The sequence below is a fragment of the Camelina sativa genome, chromosome 19 (assembly GCF_000633955.1).
Source record: "Camelina sativa cultivar DH55 chromosome 19, Cs, whole genome shotgun sequence".
In the NCBI taxonomy this organism is placed as follows: domain Eukaryota; kingdom Viridiplantae; phylum Streptophyta; class Magnoliopsida; order Brassicales; family Brassicaceae; genus Camelina; species Camelina sativa.
The window spans coordinates 10,721,170-10,746,269 of NC_025703.1; the positions used below are offsets into that span (position 1 = coordinate 10,721,170).

General features: G+C 33.9%; 5 protein-coding genes and 1 long non-coding RNA gene across 8 annotated transcripts in view; 2 read left to right on the forward strand and 4 right to left on the reverse strand.

Annotated features, from left to right (window-relative positions):
- LOC104765921 (phosphorylated adapter RNA export protein-like) overlaps positions 1-346 on the forward strand; it is an 8,713-nt gene extending 8,367 nt beyond the window's left edge. Inside the window, exon 6 of the mRNA XM_019241462.1 lies at positions 29-346. Coding sequence (XP_019097007.1) covers positions 29-195 — 167 coding nt within the window. The 3' untranslated portion in view covers positions 196-346. The remainder of the gene's footprint in view (positions 1-28) is intronic.
- LOC104765919 overlaps positions 1-1,373 on the reverse strand; it is a 7,999-nt gene extending 6,626 nt beyond the window's left edge. The window contains exons 1-4 of the long non-coding RNA XR_763937.2: positions 1,249-1,373; positions 953-1,038; positions 798-852; positions 209-692 (exon numbers count right to left, since the gene is read on the reverse strand). This is a non-coding gene — a long non-coding RNA (uncharacterized LOC104765919). The remainder of the gene's footprint in view (positions 1-208; positions 693-797; positions 853-952; positions 1,039-1,248) is intronic.
- Positions 1,409-8,872, reverse strand: LOC104765922 (1,4-alpha-glucan-branching enzyme 3, chloroplastic/amyloplastic-like). Its single transcript, XM_010489716.2, has 21 exons — positions 8,514-8,872; positions 8,296-8,367; positions 8,037-8,101; positions 7,156-7,839; positions 6,560-6,732; positions 6,387-6,476; positions 5,852-5,927; positions 5,641-5,748; positions 5,359-5,449; positions 5,126-5,227; positions 4,932-5,034; positions 4,195-4,332; positions 4,040-4,111; positions 3,831-3,935; positions 3,101-3,178; positions 2,915-3,022; positions 2,460-2,540; positions 2,036-2,140; positions 1,740-1,825; positions 1,585-1,639; positions 1,409-1,479 (listed from the first exon to the last, which is right to left on the reverse strand). The coding sequence occupies exons 1-21, from the start codon at positions 8,822-8,824 to the stop codon at positions 1,447-1,449; spliced, it is 2,736 nt and encodes a 911-aa protein (XP_010488018.1). The 5' UTR covers positions 8,825-8,872; the 3' UTR covers positions 1,409-1,446.
- LOC104765923 lies at positions 9,045-9,730 on the reverse strand. The gene is made up of 2 exons (XM_010489717.2): positions 9,387-9,730; positions 9,045-9,254 (listed from the first exon to the last, which is right to left on the reverse strand). Exons 1-2 carry the CDS (start codon positions 9,682-9,684, stop codon positions 9,136-9,138), a joined length of 417 nt encoding a protein of 138 aa, XP_010488019.1. The 5' UTR covers positions 9,685-9,730; the 3' UTR covers positions 9,045-9,135.
- On the forward strand, positions 12,332-16,836 carry LOC104765925 (putative sugar transporter ERD6-like 13). The gene is made up of 17 exons (XM_010489718.2): positions 12,332-12,563; positions 12,966-13,028; positions 13,590-13,679; positions 13,826-13,885; positions 14,078-14,143; positions 14,245-14,310; positions 14,395-14,470; positions 14,614-14,678; positions 14,806-14,898; positions 14,999-15,079; positions 15,152-15,236; positions 15,348-15,454; positions 15,560-15,619; positions 15,744-15,797; positions 15,885-15,944; positions 16,309-16,423; positions 16,511-16,836. The coding sequence occupies exons 1-17, from the start codon at positions 12,405-12,407 to the stop codon at positions 16,624-16,626; spliced, it is 1,416 nt and encodes a 471-aa protein (XP_010488020.1). The 5' UTR covers positions 12,332-12,404; the 3' UTR covers positions 16,627-16,836.
- Positions 17,651-19,127, reverse strand: LOC104765926 (glycine-rich protein 5-like). 3 transcript variants are annotated; one of them, XR_002036746.1, is made up of 2 exons: positions 18,370-19,117; positions 17,651-17,755 (listed from the first exon to the last, which is right to left on the reverse strand). XR_002036746.1 is itself a non-coding variant. In XM_010489719.2 (2 exons), the coding sequence occupies exons 1-2, from the start codon at positions 19,071-19,073 to the stop codon at positions 17,836-17,838; spliced, it is 618 nt and encodes a 205-aa protein (XP_010488021.1). In that variant the 5' UTR covers positions 19,074-19,127; the 3' UTR covers positions 17,651-17,835. The 3 variants fall into 3 exon arrangements, 2 of the variants coding, with proteins under 2 accessions (XP_010488021.1, XP_019096818.1); XM_010489719.2 differs by having other exon boundaries at positions 17,651-18,359; positions 18,980-19,127; XM_019241273.1 differs by having other exon boundaries at positions 17,651-18,330; positions 18,951-19,122.

Sequence of the window (25,100 nt, forward strand, 5' to 3'; positions counted from 1 at the left end):
AGCTCCTCCGAAGGACTTGCCTCTGCAGATGAAGCTCTTATCAATGAGATGTGTGATACGCCGGTAGCTGAGCAGACTGAATCCAAACCGCAAGTAGAAAGGAAGCCTGTTCATGAGAGGATCAGAGTACCTGTTTCATATGATGACCTTTTCTCTCCTTCGGATGCTTCACAAGCACAACATTCTTCTGCTTGAGCTCATTTATTACCTGTTTGCCTTTACATTTTTTTTTGACTAGGTAAACAATATATCTAAGCAGCTGGATTGCTTCTTGTCTTGTGGAAAGCAATGATTTTGTTGAGGAATGCATTAACCAATTTATATATACCAATTTTTTCGTTTTTAACTATATATACCAAATTAATAACTACCAAAGTATAATATTACACAAACTTGAGCATCTACCTAGAAAGTCACTACATAACATCAAGCAAAGCTTTGCATAAAGATGTTCGTTTGTTAAATTTCTCATTACATGACGCAGCTTGATCTACACCACAATATGAAATAGTCGTCCTCGGGTTCTCTTTATGATTTTCTTGTTTGTCCATCTTCTGTGAATATCTTCTCAACTGCCATCATTGCTTGGACGAGTCATGTCTGTATAACATCACCTCTCGTACAAACTTGGTGTTCGTATGCAGCTTACACATAGAGGATCATATTCGAAGAATCCGGGTCAACTTGTAAACCTGAAATTACAGTTTGAATCAATATATGACCTGATATGAATTCCTATGGCAGTGAATAACATAAAGAGAGAGATAGAAAGAAAGCAAAAGAGATAGAGAACTGACTTGGGCAGTCCTGCTTGGCAAAAACACCTCTAAGCAATTTCGTTGACCATCAATCCTGCACAAATGTGGATTTGGTTCAAATGATAAACAGACAACGTCCTTATTTCGTTGACAACTAGGATCTTACAACAATCAACTATGTGGCAATTACAAACCTCTTGCTAATTGACCGTTGGAGATACTGGTCCTCCGATACAAGTCCTTGACCCCCATATTTTACTTCATCAGAGTTCAATATCATCTGCAGAATCCAGACAATATTCTTAGCCTCTTATTAGGTGAAACGCATAAATAACCCTTCTAGTAATGATAGTGTTCTATCCATGAGTAGACGAATGCAGAAAACAACAGCAACTATATTTCATGGAATGAAACAACTGTGTCAACTGACAGTCTTATTAACAAAATGACAGATAAAGGGTGGAATCTATACAGAGAATGAAAAACTTACGGTATATTCACCAGCTTCCTCTATGCCAACATCATACTTTTCATATGAATTTAATGGGTGGAAGTTAAAGATAAATAGGAAAGGACCCCTCGAGAATGAGATCACCTGTAGATGATGAAAAGTTGAATTGTAAGCAGGCTTATTGTCCAAACCCTTTCCNACAAACTTGGTGTTCGTATGCAGCTTACACATAGAGGATCATATTCGAAGAATCCGGGTCAACTTGTAAACCTGAAATTACAGTTTGAATCAATATATGACCTGATATGAATTCCTATGGCAGTGAATAACATAAAGAGAGAGATAGAAAGAAAGCAAAAGAGATAGAGAACTGACTTGGGCAGTCCTGCTTGGCAAAAACACCTCTAAGCAATTTCGTTGACCATCAATCCTGCACAAATGTGGATTTGGTTCAAATGATAAACAGACAACGTCCTTATTTCGTTGACAACTAGGATCTTACAACAATCAACTATGTGGCAATTACAAACCTCTTGCTAATTGACCGTTGGAGATACTGGTCCTCCGATACAAGTCCTTGACCCCCATATTTTACTTCATCAGAGTTCAATATCATCTGCAGAATCCAGACAATATTCTTAGCCTCTTATTAGGTGAAACGCATAAATAACCCTTCTAGTAATGATAGTGTTCTATCCATGAGTAGACGAATGCAGAAAACAACAGCAACTATATTTCATGGAATGAAACAACTGTGTCAACTGACAGTCTTATTAACAAAATGACAGATAAAGGGTGGAATCTATACAGAGAATGAAAAACTTACGGTATATTCACCAGCTTCCTCTATGCCAACATCATACTTTTCATATGAATTTAATGGGTGGAAGTTAAAGATAAATAGGAAAGGACCCCTCGAGAATGAGATCACCTGTAGATGATGAAAAGTTGAATTGTAAGCAGGCTTATTGTCCAAACCCTTTCCTAATTGCTGCACACTTTGGCAGTCTCACTTTGCTATGGCATACACTGTTATTATCTGGCTTCATAATTCTATAAATGTGTTTGGAGAAACCCCATTACAATGCATGAATGCGATTCGTTCTATTCTTAGCAAACACTAGCACGCCAGTGACTTTCAGGAGCTTAGAGAAGCCAATTCAGTGGGTACTTTGACGATTAATTTTCTGGTTCATACTCTAAACCCAAACAATATTAAGTGGAAAAAAGAAGCAAAAGGATTCAAATACCATATTTGCATCATTCACATGGTGGATGCTGGGCAGACCTCTTGAAAGGATACCCTTGCTTTTATCCAAGTCCATTAGCTCCTACAAATAAGGAATGAGATCAGCAAAGCATTTCTTTTGATGCAAGAGGACATATGCTTGGAATATTTTCCATTCCTAACATGTAATTATATACAATATAATTCTTGCAAAGATGGGTATAGTTATTGTTTAATAAGAAATCAGGATATACAACTAGTTGCTTCTGATATAAGATGAACATTATCAGCAGTAAGTCTGTTTTCGTTCAATTTTCGAGACTTTCTCAGCATGATAACATTCATTCGCCTCCGTTATCCAAGTCCATTAGCCAATACAGTATTGAATTGCTATAAAAGTTAAAAGAATATTTTTTTCAGAGATGGTCACAAAATCATGGCTATGGAAGCTGTACTTTTAGGTTTAAAGACTGATACCTTGTCAAACGAAGACAAGTGATGATGCACTCCACTTTCCAGCAGGTCCCAACGGCGGTTAGCAAGTGAAAACGAGAAGTTATTGCTCTGCGTTGGAAACTCAACCCTCTGAAAAAAGGTGAAAAGGATTAAACGTCAGAAACATGAAGATGATGTCATTGGAACAGTGAGAATTAGGAGAGTTACCTCAGGATGTCCAAATTCATTTCCCATGAAATTGAGGTAAGCACGGCCACCAATTGTAAAAGTAATCAGTCTAATCATCTGGTTCAAGCAATGACAAGAAACGAATCTTTCAGAAAATAAGTGAGACAAAAGCATGAATAAGCACCTCACGGAGAGGACACAAATACAAAATGAAGCTTGATGCAGCTCACAGGATGTAGAAATAAGAAAATCATCCTCTCCTTGGCTAAACATTTTAGAAAACAAGAGTGGATTTACAACTGCGTAAATGACAATAGAAGGATGTACTTGCACTATTTGATTCACCACCTAGTATTCTAAAATATAAAAGACACATTTGATGGGACTAAAGCAACAGCTAGCTACACAGAGAATTAAGAGTGGAATACTCAAAGTTGAGAAGCGTACTCTACAGCTGGAAGTTGGGTACAACACAGGGACCTCTTATATTTTGTACATAAGTGAACTTAGCTGTAGTTCAACAGTAAAATATATAATAAAACCAGAGAAGTTAGGAAGTAAAGGGAAGGGAGGTAGAGGGCATAGAGACAACGGTATAGTTTAATGAAAACAGAGGGCAGTTATTCGACAATATTCCGGACTTCATCTTTTCAACTTATGAATGCACAATTCAGAATAACATTCAATCTCATTCTACAGTTGTGTTCGCATCATGATGTAGGTATGCTAAGTTATGGAAGGAGTGTTTACAGGAGTAACAAAGGGGTACCTTATGTAATGAAACTCCCCTGTCTAGCAATTGTCTTCCTCCAGGAGAACCATTATCGACGCCACCAAACAAAATTTCAGCAAATGAACGCCCTCCTGATATGGACTAGTGGAAAAGTAGAATAAACAGCAATGTCAATGCAACCTAAAAGTATAGTTGTGTAGTAGATATGAAAAAGCTTTAGACGTCTAAAGTTACAAAGTAAATACTTGGTTGTGGCTTTCGGCATAGCTGAGCATCTTGTCGGCATACTCTTTGTTAGCTACCAATGTACTGACAATCTGCAGAACTGGCTAGAAATCAGAGAATAGGACAAAAGTATTGTTCTGTCATATATAACAATGGATACTTAAAAAGCTATAACCTTGCTCATGCTCCATTCATTATCCGGTACACTGTCAAGGAGAGAAACCCACATTTCTGACGCAGAAAGATTCACATAATAATCAAATCCAAGTCCACCTTGAGAAACTGACTCACACAACCCAGGGTAATATGTTGCCTAAAAGCAAAAGGAAACTATATTAGGTTCCATAAGTGGGTAGATAGTAAAACCCAAAGATGCAGATTATCAACAGAATTTTGAGAAAAATTGAGAAAGTTTATAAGAATCTTAACCGTTCTACCCACAGATACATCTGGCATTCATAAAAGATAATTCATTGAAAGCTTTTTTTTCCTGCGTATGATCAATTTAAATTGGCTTACACAAGCTATTCGACATTTTGGTTAATGTCATGTGCTGTACATGAGAAGTCACATATATACATGTTACATGTTACTCTCTCACACCCCTTTTTATCTATATACATCATATTTGAAAAAAAGCATGAATTTTTTTCACTAACTGGTAGTACAGTACTAATTCTACTAACCAACACTTGCAAGACTAAAAACTAGAGATAATTTATTTTGTCCACAAAGATAGTTCAGACACTTAGTGATGTTCACTGATGAAAGTCGTGTTAGTAGCTAGCAGTCTAGCACCATCAATACTTCCACTTAAGACAAAGCAATTCAAGAAGGATAAAAAATTATTCAATAGCTTTACCCAAAAGGATGACAGCAGAAAAAAAGAAAAAGGAATGATATATAGCTTACATCCTCAGCAATTGTTATTATATTTGGATGTAGATCGTGCAGAATTTCATTGGCCAAAATGAGGTACATCAAAGCATCTCGGTCAACATACTGATTGCAATAGCTGCACAGTACATACATCAACTATTTCACCCACTGTCACCAAAATCCAAATTACACAAAAGTGTAGCATCTAACGAATGTAGATGTCTTACTCGTCCAAATCGTTGTTAAAAGACGCAAAACCATTGTGCGTGTAAATCATTGAGGCAAGCGAGTGAAATTGGTAACCATCGACTTGATACTCTGTAATCCACCTACAAAAGCCAATTGCAACAGCATCAGATCCCTAAACCAAAAAAGTGCAAGATACTTTCCTTCTAGACCAAAAGGGTGAGTACAACTAATACAGTTTGAATAAACCACATAACAATGTAGATGTCTTTACCAGTTCAAATTTGATATGAGAAAATGAAGAACATCCAAATCACCATATTTGAACATACGGGTGCCCCAGTGTTTGTGATGCCCTCTTTTACCTATGTCCACGATGAAAAATGGAACATTGTGTTTTTAGAAACGCTCATATTCAACTATGTCGGGCATGTTTGATCTCATATATAGATTTATAAAGGATTATGAACGACATTAGTTGTAACACGATTATGCTGCATGCTTTCCAGTTACATAGCAATGACTCAAAAAGTAAATTACTATTGTGGAAAATTACCATAATGAAAATAGCAATCATTTGAACCATCAAAGAGCGAAAGCCCAACCATCTGATCAGCTGCTGCATAAGAATGCACGATGTCCAAAAAGACAAGAAGTCCTAGGCCTGTATATCGATTAGATTATGTTTACCATGTGCTTCATCAACTACATTTTTGAATCAAAGGTTATACAACATCAGAAAGAGAAGAGAGACGAGAAATACTTACCATGTGCTTCATCGATTAAACGTTTGAAATCATCTGGCGTGCCATATCGGCTGCTGACGGCAAAGAAATTAGTAACCTGAAATGGTGATAGATACCAATTATGGCGAATGAGGAGAAAGATATATACTTTACATAATTTCATTCATTCGGTTCAAAGATATTAGAGAAGTAACTAGTAGTTTCCTTAATAGTTTGTAAGAAATTTCATCAAGAAAGCTAATGTACTAGGAATTCTGGTTATCATTCTAAATGAGATACACATTGCCCCCTAAGCAACAATTGTTTCTTTCCTTCATTTCTATCAAGTTGTTCTCTTCTTTTCCCATATTTTTAATTGTTTCTCTCTATTCTATCAGTATTGTCCATTTTTTACCAGTCATTAGGCAACGACCTTCAAAAACTTTTATGCACAGTGAACAACGAAGCCAAAGATGATATAAGCATAAGAAGCTAGAGGTGTGGATAACTATGTATAAGAAGGATAGAATCAGATTGATAAATTAAGGTTAAAGTGTGAGAAGTTAAGCTTACTGACCCTATAACCAACAGTAAAATAATCTTTGTGCTCTGGGATACCAATCAACTGAATTGCATTGTATCCAGCTCTTTTCACATGAGGAAGGACCTGATGTTTGATAAACCAAAAAAAATAAAGATGCGTGCATAATAAGATTGCAAGTAAGAATACACTGAATGCATAAGGAGTACCTTCTTAGTAAATTCTTCGAAAGATGAAATTTTTGGCTCAGACCCACTGATCCCAACATGACATTCGTATATGCGCAAGGACTTTGGAACCTCTGGCTTGGAGTTCTTCCACTTGTATGCAGATTCAGGAGGAGGTTCCCAATGAATTGCGTAAGCTTGCTTTCCTTCATCCTCTATTTTAGAGAAAAGTGTAATATATTGAAGAAGAAAACCATGAACCAAATAAAAAATACATTTTCATGGAGATACAAACGTAATACATAAAAAGAAACGTTTTTTAAGAAGAATTGCTGCATATAAACATCACGCATACTAGAAAAGCTTCACAACTTCTCTGAAGATTGTTGTTCTGTAAGACTGTTAACCTAGTTCTCTTACAAAGTATCTAGTAACTCTGGACATGGAAAGCAGAGAGTACCAAAATAAAATAAAAAAGGACTCTTTCCATTCTGTTCCTTTCATGCAAATATGTTTAAGCATGTGACATCAGATAAAAGGAAAACTGAATGCTTGCTTCCTTCTGTCTATGACTGCTACGCAACTTGTTATATTTATAATACTACTCCTAACCAAAGAAATACCAGATGCTATCATACCTGGTTGCACATATGTAGCCCAAGCAGGGACCCTTTCAAGCGGTCCATCAGGAGTATTGAAATACAATCTATACTTGCTTCCATGCGGAATAGCTGGAATGTACTTTTTCAACCATGCCTTTCTTCCTTTCCGTGTCTCTAACCAATATGGAATTGGAGGTTCTTTCTCATAAAATTTCTTTGTCCATTCTGGAGATGTCACGACATTAAAGATATCATATGGCTTTCCTTGACCTTTATCAATGATGTCGCATGGAGGCAGATTACTTGGTGGATCATTTTTATGCTCCTCTTGATACTGTTTATATCTCGTTTCTGCATCTGGTATATCTCCTAGCTCTTCTAATGTTTGTGGACCGTTCGGACCAAACAGCTGCTCGTATAGTTTGGCAGGAACTTCATAGCGGTTTTTAATAAACCGGTCCTCGCCAGGTTCCCAATACTCATCATTAGCCTTCTGGAAGATTTCTTCAGCTGATACACCACTATCACCCTTATCATAGTCATCGACATAGTTATACTGCTGAAAGTATAGTTCGTCTTGTTCTTCACCCTCTCTTAACTTATCTTCAAGAATGATGAACCAATACCCAAAATCATCATGGCCAAATAGGCCCTCTCTGGCGGAATTTTCTGTAGGGGACCATCCGTTGAAATCTCCGATTATAGCACCATAACGAGCACCTGGGTTTACAGTTAGTTAGTATCCTCATGCAAAATCACTGGCGGGAAAAAAAGCTTCCCAACAGGCGCAACTTATTAAAGCAAGATTCAGTACATCATTCTTTCTGTTGATCAGTTCTGACTCCTCACGAAGCATTTTCAAATGGAAGTAAAGAAACAGACTAATGAAATTCTAAGATTTGAGAATGAGACAGAACCTGGACCCCAGTCCATAAAGTCAACCCGGTGTTCCATATGTCGATGCATCCCCAGTAATTCAAATCTACAGGGAAAAGAAGGCAATTCATTAAACAAAACATTGTGAACATCAGTCACTGTTCTGGCAAAAAACTAATTTTCTTGCAGAGCACAAACAATGAAACTTCAGGGACTTGCTAGTTAATAAAGAAGTGTGAAATGTATCTAGGATTATTAAACTCTTCTGGTGAAAGAAACTGGGACAAAGAGGATACATACCCTGAAGCAAGATCTCTGAAATCAAAGTGGCGTTTGAGAATCTCATCTTTAAGGTCTTTCAAAGCTTTATGCCTACAGGTTTAACAAACATACAAACTTTATATACACAACTGTAATCAAAACTAATCAAAATTGAGCCTTTAATTGTTCCCTAAAATCAAATGCACAAGTTAAAACTCTTTGTTCTGATAAAAAAAAAAATTAAACCTTTAATCTACCTTTCTCGGAGAAATTGAGCAAAGATTCTGTCAGCGATTCCGAGTTTATTGAGAAACCCAACCGGGTCAACTCCAGCCTCGGCGTCGCTAGTGCTCTGACTCTTCTTTTTCTGCTTCTGCTGGCGTTGCCTCTCGGCGGCGAAGCAAGTGATTTTCACCTTTATTTTCCTGGGGAAATTGACCCCTGAGATTCCCAGCCGCCTTGTATCGGAAACGAAGAGGTTGTTCGGGTGGAAACAAAACCTGGTTTGATTAGAGAGGGACACCATTTTTGTTGGTGTCACAGAGAGAAACGAAGAAGATTTGTTCATACAATGATACAGACTCGCTCACTCTCTCACACTCAGGGTTTTAAGATAAGAGAGGTTTTTGAGTCGACGACGAGTTCACTCGGTCTTTGTGTATTTTTCTCAATTTGAAATTGAACCAAACCGGGTGTAATTAAACCCGGTTCAATCTCGAACCGATTGATTAGAAAGTATATGGTACACATGGATTTATGATCTTGACCACTTTTATTTTTTAAAATTAAAGTAACACGAGTGTGACTTTTTTTTTTATAATGTATTAATTAATATTCACATATTTTACAGTTTTTTAGATGCTAAATTTGGCTTTTTAATTAAGCTCCAGTTTTGCTCTTCGTCTTAACAGCAATCTCCAAGTTTCTTCTTGTGATTTGAAGCTCTCTTGTGTAATAATGCATTCTGTCTATAACCATTGCCAAGAACAAGATTGTCCCTTTTTCACAAACATACAAAAGAAAAAAGATAAATCAAGAATCGTTAGATATCAATCACACAAGAAAATGGAATGACATATGGTTATCTTTTTGGACAAAACATATGGTGTTTCTTATGTTAATATTTTTACCCATGAGGAAAGCTTCGAGGAGGCGATTTGCAAACATGACTTGATCGGTCGAGTTTGCTACACCACCAGATTCGGAGACCCTTGTGTTGATTTGAATCGTGCTGTACATAACCGAGCCAAACAATACAAGCATAGTGGCTGCGACCGTTTTCGCGACCAGTGGTCCCCGACCTTGCTTTGATATGTCTAGCAATTTTACTACCACTCTTCTCGCTGGTGTCCCGAACCCGAGTGTTAAAATCAGGACGGTTTCGATTGATACGATTGTGAATAGAAGCTGAAACATTTCTACGAACATGTTTTGTTAGTACATGGAGAAGTTTAGAATGGAACAAATACAAAATTAATGGGTTTAAGTTGTTATAGAAAACGTGTTGATGTGTAGGAAGAATAACAAGTTGCTTGATCCAAATGGTAACTGATTAAGTATTTGGAATGGAATACTCGTATACTTTGTGTGCTCTCAGGATTTCAAAGAACGGATGATTTTGCTCTCTTTCTCTCTCTCTCTCTTTCTTTTTTTTTTTTTTTTTTTTTTTTTTTTTTNCATTATGATCACTAGTTCGTTTTCTTAAAGGAACAAAAAAAAAAATTAATTTGTGACATTTTATAACAGGATAACAACCGAAACAAAATATGTGAAACTCTACAGTTCTTGAATTTAGTATATGTGACACGCAAAAAAAAATTGAGACTCTTGAATTTAGTATATTCTTAAATCATATTATTATTTCACTTGTCAAAATGTGTGTTATTCATATACTATTTTATAGATATAATAATATGATTTATATAGGTTTGTGTCAAAATGTGTGTTATTCATATACCACTTTATAGATATTATTTAAAAATCGTTTTTTATTCATTATTTGATTCATCATATTGTCAAAAGACTAAAAAGATAAACTTTAAACATTCAATAAAATTTGAAATGGACAAGTTTGATTTTGAAGTCAATGGATTCTAAACTGTAGATTTTCAAAACTTATAAACCTTTTGTACTTTTTTTTCTCCATACTACAAACTTATAATAACATTAAAAAATTCTTAATTAAGTGGATCATTAAATTAACTGTGTGGAAAGTTTCTGGCATTCCCATTCGACGTTCATATATATATCGAATGTGACTTGATCAAAAAGTTACAAAACTTTTTTTTTTTTTTTTTTTTTTGTTACAAAACTTTATTAATGCCAATGATTTATTTATTTTTGTTAAAGAGTGCCAATGATTTATGTAATCTCATACAAAATTATATTTGAACATTCAAACATCGGCTGTCTATAGATTCCGTTGATAGATACATATATGACATTCACATTTTATCTGTCAAGCTATGATGTTGATCAGGTCATCCTTATGCTGTTCAGCATGGACCTTGATATTTATATGTGCATGAACATCTGATATAATAATCATATACATATATATATATATACTACAAATAATAAAATTGTGAACCCTTCAAATACTCAATTACTGTAACTAAAAAAGCAAAAGAAAAAAAGAAAAAAAAACTCTATTGATAGTGAACTTGTAGATTAGAACTTTATTTTGTGATTAGAAATAATATCTATACCCAGAAAGAAAGAAAAAAAAAAACAATATTTATCAAAAATCAGGCACTATGAATATCGGGTAAGATCAGTCCATCTAAATTATTATGATCTCTAGAACTTTGTTAGAAGAGATCGAATATATTATGTAAAAGGAACGTGTTACGTGTATCATCAACTTCATCAATTATATACCTCAAATTGCAAAATATATAATAGCTGAAAATAATAAAGATTTTATTTTATATGTGAAAACGTAATGATTAGCATGATTTCCAAATGAAACTGAACTTTAGCCATTATCAGTCGTGTCTCCCAAATTGTCTTTCTTTGGCACAATGCATATCACTTTCCCACTAATCCTACGCAATTGTTTGTCTTGAGAGTCCGAATTCTAACCAAATCCTTTACAATCAATTATATGTTAAAACAACTAAACAATAGAACACGTTATTCATGTTGGTTCATTTTATTTACTTTATCTTCAGTTTGGGATCCGAGGTTAAAATTTAGACTTATTTACTTCTTTTTTTTTTTTTTTTTTGAACAAAGACTTATTTACTTCAAGTTTTGAACTTTTGCGCGCAATGGCCAAATAATGAAATTGCATTCAGCAAAAGTCGACCATTGGTCAATACTCAACCATAAAAATAACCACTAGATGTTGACAGCAAAAAGTTAACCACTAGCTTTAACTTCTTTTTTTTTTCACTAGCTTTAACTTCGCTGGATTCTATTTTAGTATTTTTTACTACATACGTACGTAACACCTTACATTATTTCCGTAATTAGTACGATTACGATATTATGTGAACTATAAAGATAACTCGTACGGCATGCATTATATGAAGCTATTTTCATAGATGATCTAAGAAGCCGGGGAACAAATTACAGTATATATGTAGATGCACTATAAAGGGTTTTGAAAAAATAGTTTAATGATGATACTCAAGTTTGACTAAAGTGACTACCAGCGGTAAATATACTTCAAACAACAAATATACTTAAAATTTTAAATAAACTGTGCGCAAATAAAGAAATACTAATAGCAGATAAATAAACAAAATAAACAGAGTTAGTCTTCTATTTTGTTTTCCCTGTTGTATATATACAAAATTTAAACTAATATGTATATATACACATTAATCTGCCGACAAAAAAAATATATATACATATATATATACGCATATACGCATTAATCTTGTAACATAGATTAAAATATATGCATACGCATTCTAAAACCTGACAAATTGGCTATAGAAAATACCATATATAAGAACAACGGTTCTAAGAAAGGAAAAAAAACCTATTTTTGTTGAGACTTGCACGTCATACTATGTGATTTTTTCAATTTTTATTTCCACATATAATGGACTCAGCCCAAGGAAACTCAGTCTCTCTCTCATCTTAGTCCTTCATTAATCTCTTTGTTGCTCTCTCTCTCAAACACACTAATCATAACCATGGGAGACAAACCACTTCTTCAGAAAGTTAGGGTTCAAAAAGACATTGAATCGTCAGATAAAGGGGTTCGTGTAAACGACGGTGATGGTCCTGTCACTTTAATTCTACTCTTCACAACCTTCACTGCTCTTTGCGGCACCTTCTCCTATGGCACTGCCGTAAGTTTCTTCATACTCACTTCTTCTTCTTCTTTTTTGTACTTTTTCTATATTTTCTGTTAAACTGAACACATAATTAAAGCCCATTAATTAGTTATCATAAGTTTGAAACGAAAAAAATAAGTTATAACTTAATTGTTTAAAATGTTCGAAATAAATTTATGATGGCTATCGCTCAGTGTTTCGTTGGTTCCCTTTTGATTTCTTGTAATAATGTTTGAAAGAGGAACGTTTTTGTTTCTCTTAAAATGTCTAAATCTTGTATATGTAAAAATCAAATCAAATCAGAGAGAAGGATGTATCAATTAGTTATAAGGAGTATGCTGTCGCGAAAAGCAACATTTTTTTATGATTAATGACCAAATGAGTATTTTAGGTTTATTTATTTTGTTAACATGGCAGGCCGGCTTTACATCACCAGCTCAAACCGGGATTATGGCAGGACTGAACCTTTCTTTGGCTGAGGTCAGTGCTGAGTTGTTGAACTTATTCCCCTGTTTGCTGATATAATTTTATTTAATTAGTTAATTGTCCTCTTACCAAAAAATAAATTTATAATAGATGGATTGTGTCACAAATATATATAGTACGTATATAAGATAGAAGTTAAAGTGTTGAATACGAGGTAGAGTGGTAAAGAAGATATACAAATAGTGAGTTTTTGAAGACTAGATTTACTTTTTAAATAAATGATTTTCCGCCAAGTAAACGTGTAAATTGCCCTAGCCAGTATAAATTACCTATTATTTGTGTACTTAATCTGGGGTCTAAGCCGGTTGTTTCATTTGGGTATACCTTCATAGTTCATAGCCTGACCTTGATCCGTTTTTGTGTTATTTAGAGTTTAGATTTTCTAAAGTTACAAGTATATGATTTTTTTTTTTTTTGGTAATTACGTAAGAGTATATATGCTAGTGTCATTGTAATACAGTTTGCTAGAATTGTTCATTTTTCAAATAATATTAACTATAACCATTTTAACATAAATTATAAAAGTTAATTAAGTTGTTCCGTACATGGATGTAGTTCTCATTCTTTGGATCCGTCTTAACAATTGGTGGACTTGTGGGAGCAGCGATGTCGGGAAAACTTGCTGATATACTTGGTCGAAGAGGCGTAAGCTCTTTTACATTTATCCATCTTTAAAACTAATTTATCATCATTACTAAAATTACAATTAATTCCATTACGTATATAGATTCTTTAGAAATATTAACTCCAAGAAGAAGAAAAACAGCGTTTTGATGAACGATAATGTGCAGGCTTTGTGGGTTTCAAACTCGTTTTGCATGGCCGGCTGGCTTATGATCACCTTCTCTCAGGTTTCTTTTATAACTTCTAACCATAATTAAAAAAAAAAAATTAAATAGCCTTTGTTTGCCACGTGTGACATTAGTTTAGTCGTTTGACTGTTTCACGACTATTATTTATTGTAGCTACAAAGATCTTTCAAATCAAAAGTTCAGACGAATTAATTATTTGCTGTTTCTAATAAATGGTTTATATTATTGAAGGCGACTTGGTCCCTTGATATCGGAAGACTTTTTCTCGGGGTCGCAGCTGGCCTAGCTTCTTACGTGGTACGTAATTTAATAATTCGCCTGATAACTACTAGGGTTTAATTAGTTTTCACTACAAGCAACCAATAAATTAATTGTTTTAACTCCAAATCTAATCTTAGGTACCAGTCTACATTGTAGAAATCGCGCCCAAAAAAGTTCGAGGCGCGTTCTCTGCGATCAACTCGGTAATACATTGCAAAAATAAAAAATTGTTTTCTACTAGTTTAAAAAAAAAAAAAATTGAATAGTTTTCTTTTTATATATAACAGCTTGTGATGTGTGGTAGCGTTGCCGTCACATTCCTCGTTGGATCAGTCATTTCATGGCAAAAATTAGCTCTCATAAGTAAATCTTCGACTCTCCCTATTGAAAGGAACATATAAATAAATTTTGAAGTTGTATTTTTATGATATTTAACTAGTACTATAATTTTAAATTTACAATCAAGTTCATAAAATAATCGCTTTGTGTCGTTTGGAGTTGTGCAGGCACGGTTCCTTGTGTTTTGGAATTCGTCGGTTTATTCTTCATACCGGAGTCTCCTAGGTGGCTGGTAATTATTTAATATTGTTCCTATCAATTAACGCACCGTATCAGATACATATATATACAACATACTTTTGAGAATCGTTACAAGTAAATTGAACAATTTTTTAACAATCTTTGCAATTTAATTATAGTCTAGAAATGGTCGGGTAAAAGAATCGGAAGTTGCACTCCAACGCCTACGAGGAAACAATACTGATATCACCAAAGAGGCGGCAGAAATCAAAGTAAAAAAAAATCTGTTTAACAAATAGACACTATTTAAATTAAATTCGATAAATATAATATTTAAAGAATACATTATATATTTTGATCGTTTTTTTACAGAAATATATGGAAAATCTTCAAGAATTCAAAGAAGATGGACTTTTCGAGCTCTTCAACCCACGATACTCTCGTGTCATTACTGTAAGGATCTTTTAATTAATTGAAAATTAATGTGTTTGAGGCTTTACTAATTGCCGTAATTAATATTTGTAGGTGGGAATTGGATTGCTAGTACTACAACAACTTGGAGGTCTTAGTGGCTATACATTTTACCTGAGCTCGATTTTCAAAAGATCAGGTAATACTTTAAATATAATCTCTTAGTGAGAAAAGAATTAATTTGTTAAAAACAAATCAGATAATGTGATCAATAACGAAATTAATATAGTATAATTTAATTGTTTGGCAGGGTTCCCTAACAACCTAGGAGTAATGGTTGCAAGCGTGGTGCAGTCTGTGACAAGCGTTATAGGAATTATAATCGTGGATAAATTTAGGAGACGATCTCTTTTAACGGTTATATAGCTTATTATAATTTCTTTTAGTTAGTGAACTATATAGTGTATACAATGATATAGTGGATAAATCAGAAGTTAACGTCGTTGACTTACTTATTTGCAGGTTGCGACGGTCATGATGTGTTTGGGGTCATTAATCACAGGATTAGCGTTTTTGTTTCAGGTTTTTTTATCAAAAAAATAAACTATAATTTATGTCTGTTTTTCTAAGAACAAAAAGGGTTTTATTACTTTAAAAAAAATATGTTTTCAATCTAACTGATTAAGTAATCAAAACTAATTTGCAGAGCTATGATTTACTTCAAAGTTACACCCCGATTTCAACATTAATGGGCGTGTTGGTACGTAACAGTACTACATATAATAATTTCGTTCTCCTTCTTACATGAACATAATTTATAAGGTACACTTACCGACTTTTGTTGTAGGTTTTTCAAACTTCGATCACAATCGGAATAGGAGGTATTCCATGGGTTATGGTGTCCGAGGTAATCATTTAATTTATCTTCCGTAGTATGATGATCGTAACGAGATGAATAGTTCAAAACTATATATATATATATATATATAGCTATGTTTTAAATTTAATACATGGACGATATCGTACGTACGTAGTCAAACTCAAAAGCACAAATGCCTATAGGTTGTGCTTTAACACACACACAAAATGCCTATATATTATGACTACGCTAGATGATAAGTGTTTTGTATGCACATATATAATATAGTTATTATATCTGAGAATATTATAAGTTGAGTGCTAAGTTGCTAGCATTTAATTTATAATTCAATATGTAATCTAGATAAACCTATTTCTAACTAGCGCTATTCTATTTCGTTGGATGAGTATAGATGACACCGATAAATATAAAAGGCTCAGCAGGGACGCTATGCAATCTAACTAGCTGGTCCAGCAATTGGTTCGTCGCTTACACTTTCAACTTCCTCTTCCAGTGGAGCTCTTCCGGTAATTCACTTCATTTTTACAAATATATAAATAAAATCCACTAAGTTTTGATCAATTTAATCATTTGTTGATATTTAAAAATTGTAGGTGTGTTTTTCATATATACCATAATATCGGGTGTGGGCATCCTATTTGTGACAAAAATGGTACCAGAGACTCGAGGCCGTTCGCTCGAAGAAATTCAAGCTTCTATTACCCGATGATAAAATTATTTATACTTCTTTTCTTTTTATTTGATGTCAAATTCATATAATTTTAAACATGGCCTCACTTATCAATTAATTCAGAGTTGTTTGGTCAAAGATATATATGCATAATTTGCATATCAATCAGTGATTGAATCACCATATATATATGATTGGTTCATTTTTAAGGTTAGTTGTTCATGTTTTGAGATACATATACAAAACAAACTTGAAGTTTGAATAAACATGTATTATTACTTGAGTTTAAATTTGGATGGTAAATTGGTAATGTATCAATATCGCTACTAAAAATTAGTAAGTATAAATAAAGTTCGACCATATATTGGGCCATATATAGGAGTTATTGCTATCCAACCATGGTTTGTTAACTAGTTAAAAATATAGTCTAAATATATGTACAGTACTATTCTATGTTAGAATTAAAGGAAAAAAATTGTTTACCTCAGTCAAATAATCGTCATTATTCGGTTTTGGTCACGGTCCAAGAAAATTAAACAGATCTAAAATCCTCAAAAATCGTTTACGTCAGTCAAATAATATGCGTGTTGAAAGTTCTCTCATTCTCTCATTTCTCTCATTCTCTCATTTACATGCACTCATGCAGTACTCTTTTATTGTTCTTTTTGGTTCATATCTGGATTTTGCGATATTTGTATCTAATTGAGTAAATTGCATTTAGAGTCTGACTCCAATGTAGACGGTACGTTTCAGATTCATCTATGAAACCACATAGATGGTTATTTCAAAAATAACTAGGAGTATGTCGGATGCTGCTAGGTTAGATATATATATTAGCTCACACATCTTTTTGTTTTCTTTTCGGCACACTTTTGGAAAAAATGGCTTTAATTACGTCTTGTCGTGCATCGTCGTTAATGTTTACATCGAATATTTTCTAGGGTTTAAACTTAAACGTTAAATTGTGTTCTTCGTTTGCGTTGACTAATAGTCAAATTAAAATTATAAGGTCAAAGAAACATTGAAGAACGTATAGTCGTATAGACTAGTCACCAAGTATATATAGCTCGATTAATTTGTAACTAATTCATTTATTTCTGATCAGAACCCGATAATAACACAAAATCATGGAACGAATAACTTTAGATGAATAATATATTAATGTTTTTCATATTACTTTGGTAAACTAGAACCATTGCCATGCATTCCATGCGTTAACGTCAATATATTGTAGGCTTGTAGCTCTCATCAATGACGTCCACCGCCGAAACCACCTCCAGCACCGGCTCCACCACCAAATCCACCACCGGCACCACCTCCAGCTCCTCCTCCAAATCCACCGCCACCGCCAGCTCCACCTCCAGCTCCTCCTCCGAGTCCACCCCCAGCACCAGCTCCACCTCCAAACCCTCCACCTGCACCACCGCCAGCACCACCACCAAATCCTCCACCGGCACCACCGCCTCCACCAAGACCACCACCGCCTCCAGCACCACCTCCAGCTCCTCCACCAAATCCACCTCCAGCTCCACCACCAGCTCCTCCACCTAAACCACCACCACCTCCAGCTCCTCCTCCTAAACCGCCACCGCCTCCAGCTCCTCCGCCTAAACCACCTCCAGATCCTCCGCCTAAACCACCTCCAGCTCCTCCCCCAAGGCCTCCGCCTCCTCCAAGACCGCCTCCTCCACCAAGACCGCCACCTCCACCAAGACCACCGCCTCCACCGAGGCCACCTCGATGGTGGAAGAACGTCTTTTGATCTTCGAGACCACTCTTAANATCATATTACTTTGGTAAATTAGAACCATTGCCATGCATAGCGTTCCATGCTTTAACGTCAATATATTGTAGGCTTGTAGCTCTCATCAATGACGTCCACCGCCGAAACCACCTCCAGCACCGGCTCCACCACCAAATCCACCACCGGCACCACCTCCAGCTCCTCCTCCAAATCCACCGCCACCGCCAGCTCCACCTCCAGCTCCTCCTCCGAGTCCACCCCCAGCACCAGCTCCACCTCCAAACCCTCCACCTGCACCACCGCCAGCACCACCACCAAATCCTCCACCGGCACCACCGCCTCCACCAAGACCACCACCGCCTCCAGCACCACCTCCAGCTCCTCCACCAAATCCACCTCCAGCTCCACCACCAGCTCCTCCACCTAAACCACCACCACCTCCAGCTCCTCCTCCTAAACCGCCACCGCCTCCAGCTCCTCCGCCTAAACCACCTCCAGATCCTCCGCCTAAACCACCTCCAGCTCCTCCCCCAAGGCCTCCGCCTCCTCCAAGACCGCCTCCTCCACCAAGACCGCCACCTCCACCAAGACCACCGCCTCCACCGAGGCCACCTCGATGGTGGAAGAACGTCTTTTGATCTTCGAGACCACTCTTAAGCTTCCTGTTAGCGACGCTAGCAAATGAAGTGAAAGCAAAAGAGCCGACAAGTAAGGCAACGAGAAAGAGTGACTTGGAAGCCATGTTGATCTTTGTGTTTTGTGTATGTGATGATGAGGAACTCTGTCAGCCAATAAGGTGTTTATATAGCACGAGGTTGAAAGAATCGAAGAATTGAATAAAAAAAGAAAGTAAAGATTTAGAGTAGTAATTATCATTAATTCATCTGCTTATCTAATTCATGTTAAATTTAATGCAATCCCTAACTACCAGTGTTGACAAACATGTTACTCATCCACATGTAGTAGACCCCTTCTTTTATTCTTAGACTGTTTAGTATTTAATAGTACTCATTTTCTTGCCTTTCACATTTAAATGTGGGTGTAGGGTTGATATATGCATCTGATTTTTTTTTATTTTTCCTATGTCCGGAGTTATTTAATGTTTTTGTTTATATGTTTATTACATTGTGTAGTGTCTACCATTATAAGAAAAACAAAGATATATGTATTATTATGTTTACAGTACATAAAGTTTACACATTACGTATGAAATCCAAAATGTTCACTAATTTTTTTTTTGCTGTTAATTATCTTTGGAAGAGGTTTAGATTCGGCATCTGCCTCGCACTGGCACATTGTATAATCCAATCTTGTTGTTTCATTTTTTATTGGAGTAAAAATATTCATCTTTCATTTTAATTTATAGGAAAGAGAATAATGCTTCTCTTTTTTGGGCAAAGGAAAGAGAATAATACTTTGACGCCAAAAAAAAACAAGACAAAAAAAATGAAAATAATATGCAACATTTATGTTTTCAAGACTTGGTTCACTTCTTGGATTCAATTCTTTCTTCTTAATGACGTTCTCATCCATAATATGAGCATCTAATGATAGTTGTCAAAGTTTTGTGGTCCTAATAGTAATTAAATATATATGAAAATAACTTAAAACCAACTTGAGACAAATTTGATCTCAAGACTACACGGTTGAGATTAGTCTGAAAGAAGTTTGATATCAAAACAAATAGAAAGTCTAAATGTGGTAATACACGAAAACATGATACTTGGTATACAATTACAATGACCTTGGATCTTCTATGTTCCATAGTTTTCTATATAAAGCAAAATTATGGAGATCATGTTTTTTACTAATATCTTGCCTTTCAAGCATTTAAATTTGGGTGCAGGGTTGATGCATCTGAGTTTTTAGCTTATTCTTATGTCCGGAGTTATTTAATGTTTTTGTTAATATGTTTATTACATTTTGTAGTGTTTACCATTATAGAAAAAATTAAGGTATATATATAATTGTGTTTAGGATACATAAACTTTACACATTTACATATGTAATCAAAAATGTTAATTTTCTTCGGAAGGTTGAGATTCGGAATCTACCTAGGTCGCATAGGCACATTGTATAATCTAATATCGTTGTTTAACTTTTACGCCAGTAAACTATTCATCTTTTGTTTTTATAAGAAAGAGACATGTTGACGGCCAAAAAAAAAAAGAGAATAATATGCAACATGTCGATGATTCAAGAAGCTTGGTTCTCTTCTTGGATTGAATGCTTTCTTCTTAATTACGTTGTCATCAATTAAATTTGAACATCTAATAATATATTCTCAAAGTTATGTGGTCCAAATACTCCAGTAATTAAATATATATGAAAATAACTTAAAACCAACTTTCGTCAAATTTGATCTCAAGACTATAAATTACGATTTATATTAGTCTGGAAAACGTTTGATATATCAAAAACAAATAAAAAGGTCTGAAAAGTTATCATATTAATGTGGTTATACACGAAAACGACATGATACATGCATCCATTACAGTGATCTTGGATCTGTATATGTTCCATATATAGTTTCTCTTTATAAAGAAAATTTATGGATCTGTATATGTTCCATAGTCATCAAGGCGATATATATCTCATGCAGTCATGTGTTTCACTAATATCATGCTTCTTACGCAAACCAATTAACCAGCTATCTAGAAATACATTTGAGTTTTTCAATAGAACTAAAAACATCATTGAATCCAACATCCTTCGGACGAATTTAAAGCATTCGCAGACTTTATATAAATACAATGATACAATCGTATTTTAACGTAAACAACTAATTGCGATAAAACACTATGTCACAATTTCTTTAAGTTTTTTTCGTTGTATACATTTGGTATCAAATGATTTCCTAAACATACATATATCAATAGTGGTAATTTATGATGCATTTTCCCATTCTTCAAAAGCTTATATCAATCACACATATTGACATATTGACATATATATATATATATATAAATTTACAGTTTCATTATAGATATGCATGATTTCTTTTTTAATTATGATAGACTTTGTTTCATTTCACATGTTATTTTACTATTTTTATTTTCCTTTCTCAAAACACTGATATTTAATTGGACGCCGATGGTAGAAAAAATGGTAAAACTGCAAAACTTAATATAAGTTATTTCGATTAGGCTCAGAAGCTTTTTATATTCCGTTTGTTTAGCCTAAATGATTTTGTTATGTGTATTTCTAGGTTCGTAATAGGAACTTCTCCCTTTTACCGGTAAGTCTTATGCTTTTATCCTAGTGTGAAGTGTAAAGACTTGTTTTTTGCACCTTGTGGTTGTTGATTCATTCATGAATTTTTTATTTTACTTGACACCATTTTAAAAAGAAAAGAAAAAGAATCTATGAATTTTTTGTTGTTATTTTTATTGAATTGCTTTAGTGAAAATGATTATTCTTACTTTTTTAGTGAAATTGTATCGCATAGAAACAGTTCTTATCTTTTTTTGGTTCTTTCCACGATATAACTTTTGTTTAGTTTGCGAAGAAGAAAAATAATGTCTTTAACCATAAATCACAATCAGAAGGATGTCTACTTACTCTTCCTCATCTGAAGATATAATGTGAATTTTGAAATCTAAAAACAAATCACTAAACGAATAACATATGATTTTCAACTTAGTGGTTGTCTCTCCTGAAGGGATAGGGTCATGGAAAGACATAGAGTGCGGACTACGCTTGGCCTCCCTTACGGTTTAGTGTAACACTTACCCTAATGTTAAAAAATTCGCAAGGAGCCACATCCTCACTCCAAAACTGTTGCTGCACGGTAGTCTCAACCACCTTTACTGCTAAAGGCCATGACTTTGAGGTTCTTGACAATGGCTGTTTGTGGCGGTCATGTTTCAATATATTGGAATGTTGACGTGTTGCCCGTGTCAGCATTGTTCCTTGGAGCGCGTGTCGGCATTGTTCCTTGGAGCAGAAAACAATGTCGTCCACTCTTATGCAGCAGACTGCATCAGAGAGACTTTCTTGAGTGGGCTTAAAGATTGTGATTGGACTCAGTATCTGCAGACTGAGATGATTAATTTATTTGAAGCCCTCAAGTTTCCAGGTTCCGAGAATAACTAGTACATAATGAGGTCTATATACGTAAAAAAATAGAAGGATTTAAATCTCAGGATAAAACATGTTATTTTGATTTTCATAATCAATAAAGATTTTCAAATCCTATATGGATTTACAAATCAATAAACAAATAACAACCCATTAGAAATACTGATGGATTTGTTGCTTCATTTTCACTTTGAAGTGAACCCTTTTCAAAAAGAAAAAAAAAAAGAGTATGTGAACAAAAACTACACACTAACATGGCAATCTATCTTAACATTTGTGAAGTACATTTTTGTGCTATCTTTACGGATCGAATCAAAATTAAAATATATAACCCGATTCATTGATTTGGATTCTCAGAATTATAATAGTTTATATATATATATATGGTCATTCATCAATATCATATATTTTTAATTTCTATAATTAATAAAAATCCTAATATTCATCGAGATTCTAATCGTTTAATATGAAATTATAACTTAAGACCAAAATTAGTTAAAATCAAAATCGAATAGTATATATTAAAATTTAATAAAATTTCTTATTTAATAATTCTTAATAAAATATACATACTTACTATAATTTTTTAAAATTCAATACCTATTTATTTAATAACTATACTTTAAATGTTTGCAAATACAATAAAATAAATATAAAAGTTTAATATTTTATTAAAAAATAAACATCAATTACTTTATAATTACATACAAAAATATATAAAATATTATCTATGATGTACCAAGAGGTCAATCATAGTTATATATGTAATATGGTTGCAAAACTAATGAGGTGTCATTTGGAGTGACATTTTTAGAAATGAAGGTGGGAAATTGGAATTAGCTTCACATAAATACATAAATTAGTCAAATGTGAAGGTCTTGTTTTTTGTTTTTTTCTTTAATTTTTTACCAAAATTACTTTATTATATGTGATTTTCTTCGTGATACTTTTACATTTCATAGTAAAACAAAAACAAAGACACGAAAAAATATAAGAATGTGAGTATCGATAGAACTAAAAACATCATCAAACTGAAATCAACCTTCTTCCAACTCATTAAAAGTATTCCCAGACTATAATTTATATATAATTGTATTAATATTTATCATAAACAATTACTTTCGATGAGACAATATATTATATTATATGTCACAATTTATTTAAGTTTTTTTCTGTATATATTTAATATCAAATGATTTATTTTACATTATTGAACAAAAATTAATCCATTTTTAAAATGATTGTTTTGCTAAACATATATATATATATATATATATCTATATCTATATATATATAAAGTTACCTTTCTTCACTTCTGGTGCTGCCACATCAGCAACTCATTCAATAATTTTTTGGGCCTATTCTAAAACACTTATCCACTAAACAGTTTCTAATTTGTTTGTTCATAACACTTGAAAAACTCATATTAAACTCAAACATTTTACTTCTTCTTTCTAATTTCTAATTTTGACAAAAAAAAACACAAATAATCTTTCAACTCTCAGACCAATATATTAAAAAGGCCCCCAATATTAACAACAACATCTAGATCCATGAATAAAAACAAAAAAAATTGTTAACAAAAACATTTAGGTTATTGTAATCTCTTATACAAATTAAAGGTGGTTTCATTAAAACACTAAAAAAAAGTTACCTAAAAAAACATTTTTCTCTGAAAACTACTTTATTTTAATACATTATAATAATTAATAGTATTTAGGACAAAATAATAGAGCAAAAGGTTAATTCGGAGACCATCAACAACTTCAATACAGTATATGTCTTAAATTTTAAAAGTATAGACCAACAAGTTCATAATAAATTTAAAACAGAATTTACAAATTTGTTGAGATCAAGCCACACAACAAAATTACTCACACAATGGATAATAAACAAAAACGCCATTAAACACAATTACTCAGACAATGATATGACAAAATAATGAGTAAGAGAGGTAACGACAATACTACATAAAATCTCAATATAAAACACATAATTAACCAACAATAAAGACAAACCAACAATTAAGCCATAATGCCAAAACGTAACTCCAACGCACATCAACACTATAAAATACATGAAAAATTATGACCAAAACAATTCAGAAGAAACATACAAAAAATGTACCAAGTAAAACCATACACCCTAGAAGAACTCCCAAATGAAATCTTCGGAGATATAATGGCACGAGTTGCTCGCGTTTCCCGCAAAAACGTAAGACATATATTGGAAGCATCACCACCACTTGCAAAGACAGCCCAAGACAATTGAGTATACAAGANGACAATACTACATAAAATCTCAATATAAAACACATAATTAACCAACAATAAAGACAAACCAACAATTAAGCCATAATACCAAAACGTAACTCCAACGCACATCAACACTATAAAATACATGAAAAATTATGACCAAAACAATTCAGAAGAAACATACAAAAAATGTACCAAGTAAAACCATACACCCTAGAAGAACTCCCAAATGAAATCTTCGGAGATATAATGGCACGAGTTGCTCGCGTTTCCCGCAAAAACGTAAGACATATATTGGAAGCATCACCACCACTTGCAAAGACAGCCCAAGACAATTGAGTATACAAGAATATCAACTTAAGGCTACAAAATATGAATCTATTATCAACAATAAATAGAGACAAAGACCTTCATGGAAAAACACCTCGCAAGTC

Excerpts from the sequence above, each read along its gene's own strand:
- LOC104765922 (XM_010489716.2), bottom strand. The coding sequence starts at position 8,824 with ATGAACAAATCTTCTTCGTTTCTCTCTGTGACACCAACAAAAATGGTG. Across the intron at positions 4,112-4,194 it reads ATGAATGGAGCATGAGCAAG|ATTGTCAGTACATTGGTAGC; the intron begins GTTATAGCTTTT and ends CCAGTTCTGCAG. Across the intron at positions 3,936-4,039 it reads ATGCCGAAAGCCACAACCAA|TCCATATCAGGAGGGCGTTC; the intron begins GTATTTACTTTG and ends CTTTTCCACTAG.
- LOC104765923 (XM_010489717.2), bottom strand. The coding sequence starts at position 9,684 with ATGTTCGTAGAAATGTTTCAGCTTCTATTCACAATCGTATCAATCGAA. Across the intron at positions 9,255-9,386 it reads CCTCGAAGCTTTCCTCATGG|GGACAATCTTGTTCTTGGCA; the intron begins GTAAAAATATTA and ends TTTGTGAAAAAG.
- LOC104765925 (XM_010489718.2), top strand. The coding sequence starts at position 12,405 with ATGGGAGACAAACCACTTCTTCAGAAAGTTAGGGTTCAAAAAGACATT. Across the intron at positions 12,564-12,965 it reads CCTTCTCCTATGGCACTGCC|GCCGGCTTTACATCACCAGC; the intron begins GTAAGTTTCTTC and ends TTAACATGGCAG. Across the intron at positions 14,311-14,394 it reads CGTTCTCTGCGATCAACTCG|CTTGTGATGTGTGGTAGCGT; the intron begins GTAATACATTGC and ends TATATATAACAG.
- LOC104765926 (XM_010489719.2), bottom strand. The coding sequence starts at position 19,073 with ATGGCTTCCAAGTCACTCTTTCTCGTTGCCTTACTTGTCGGCTCTTTT.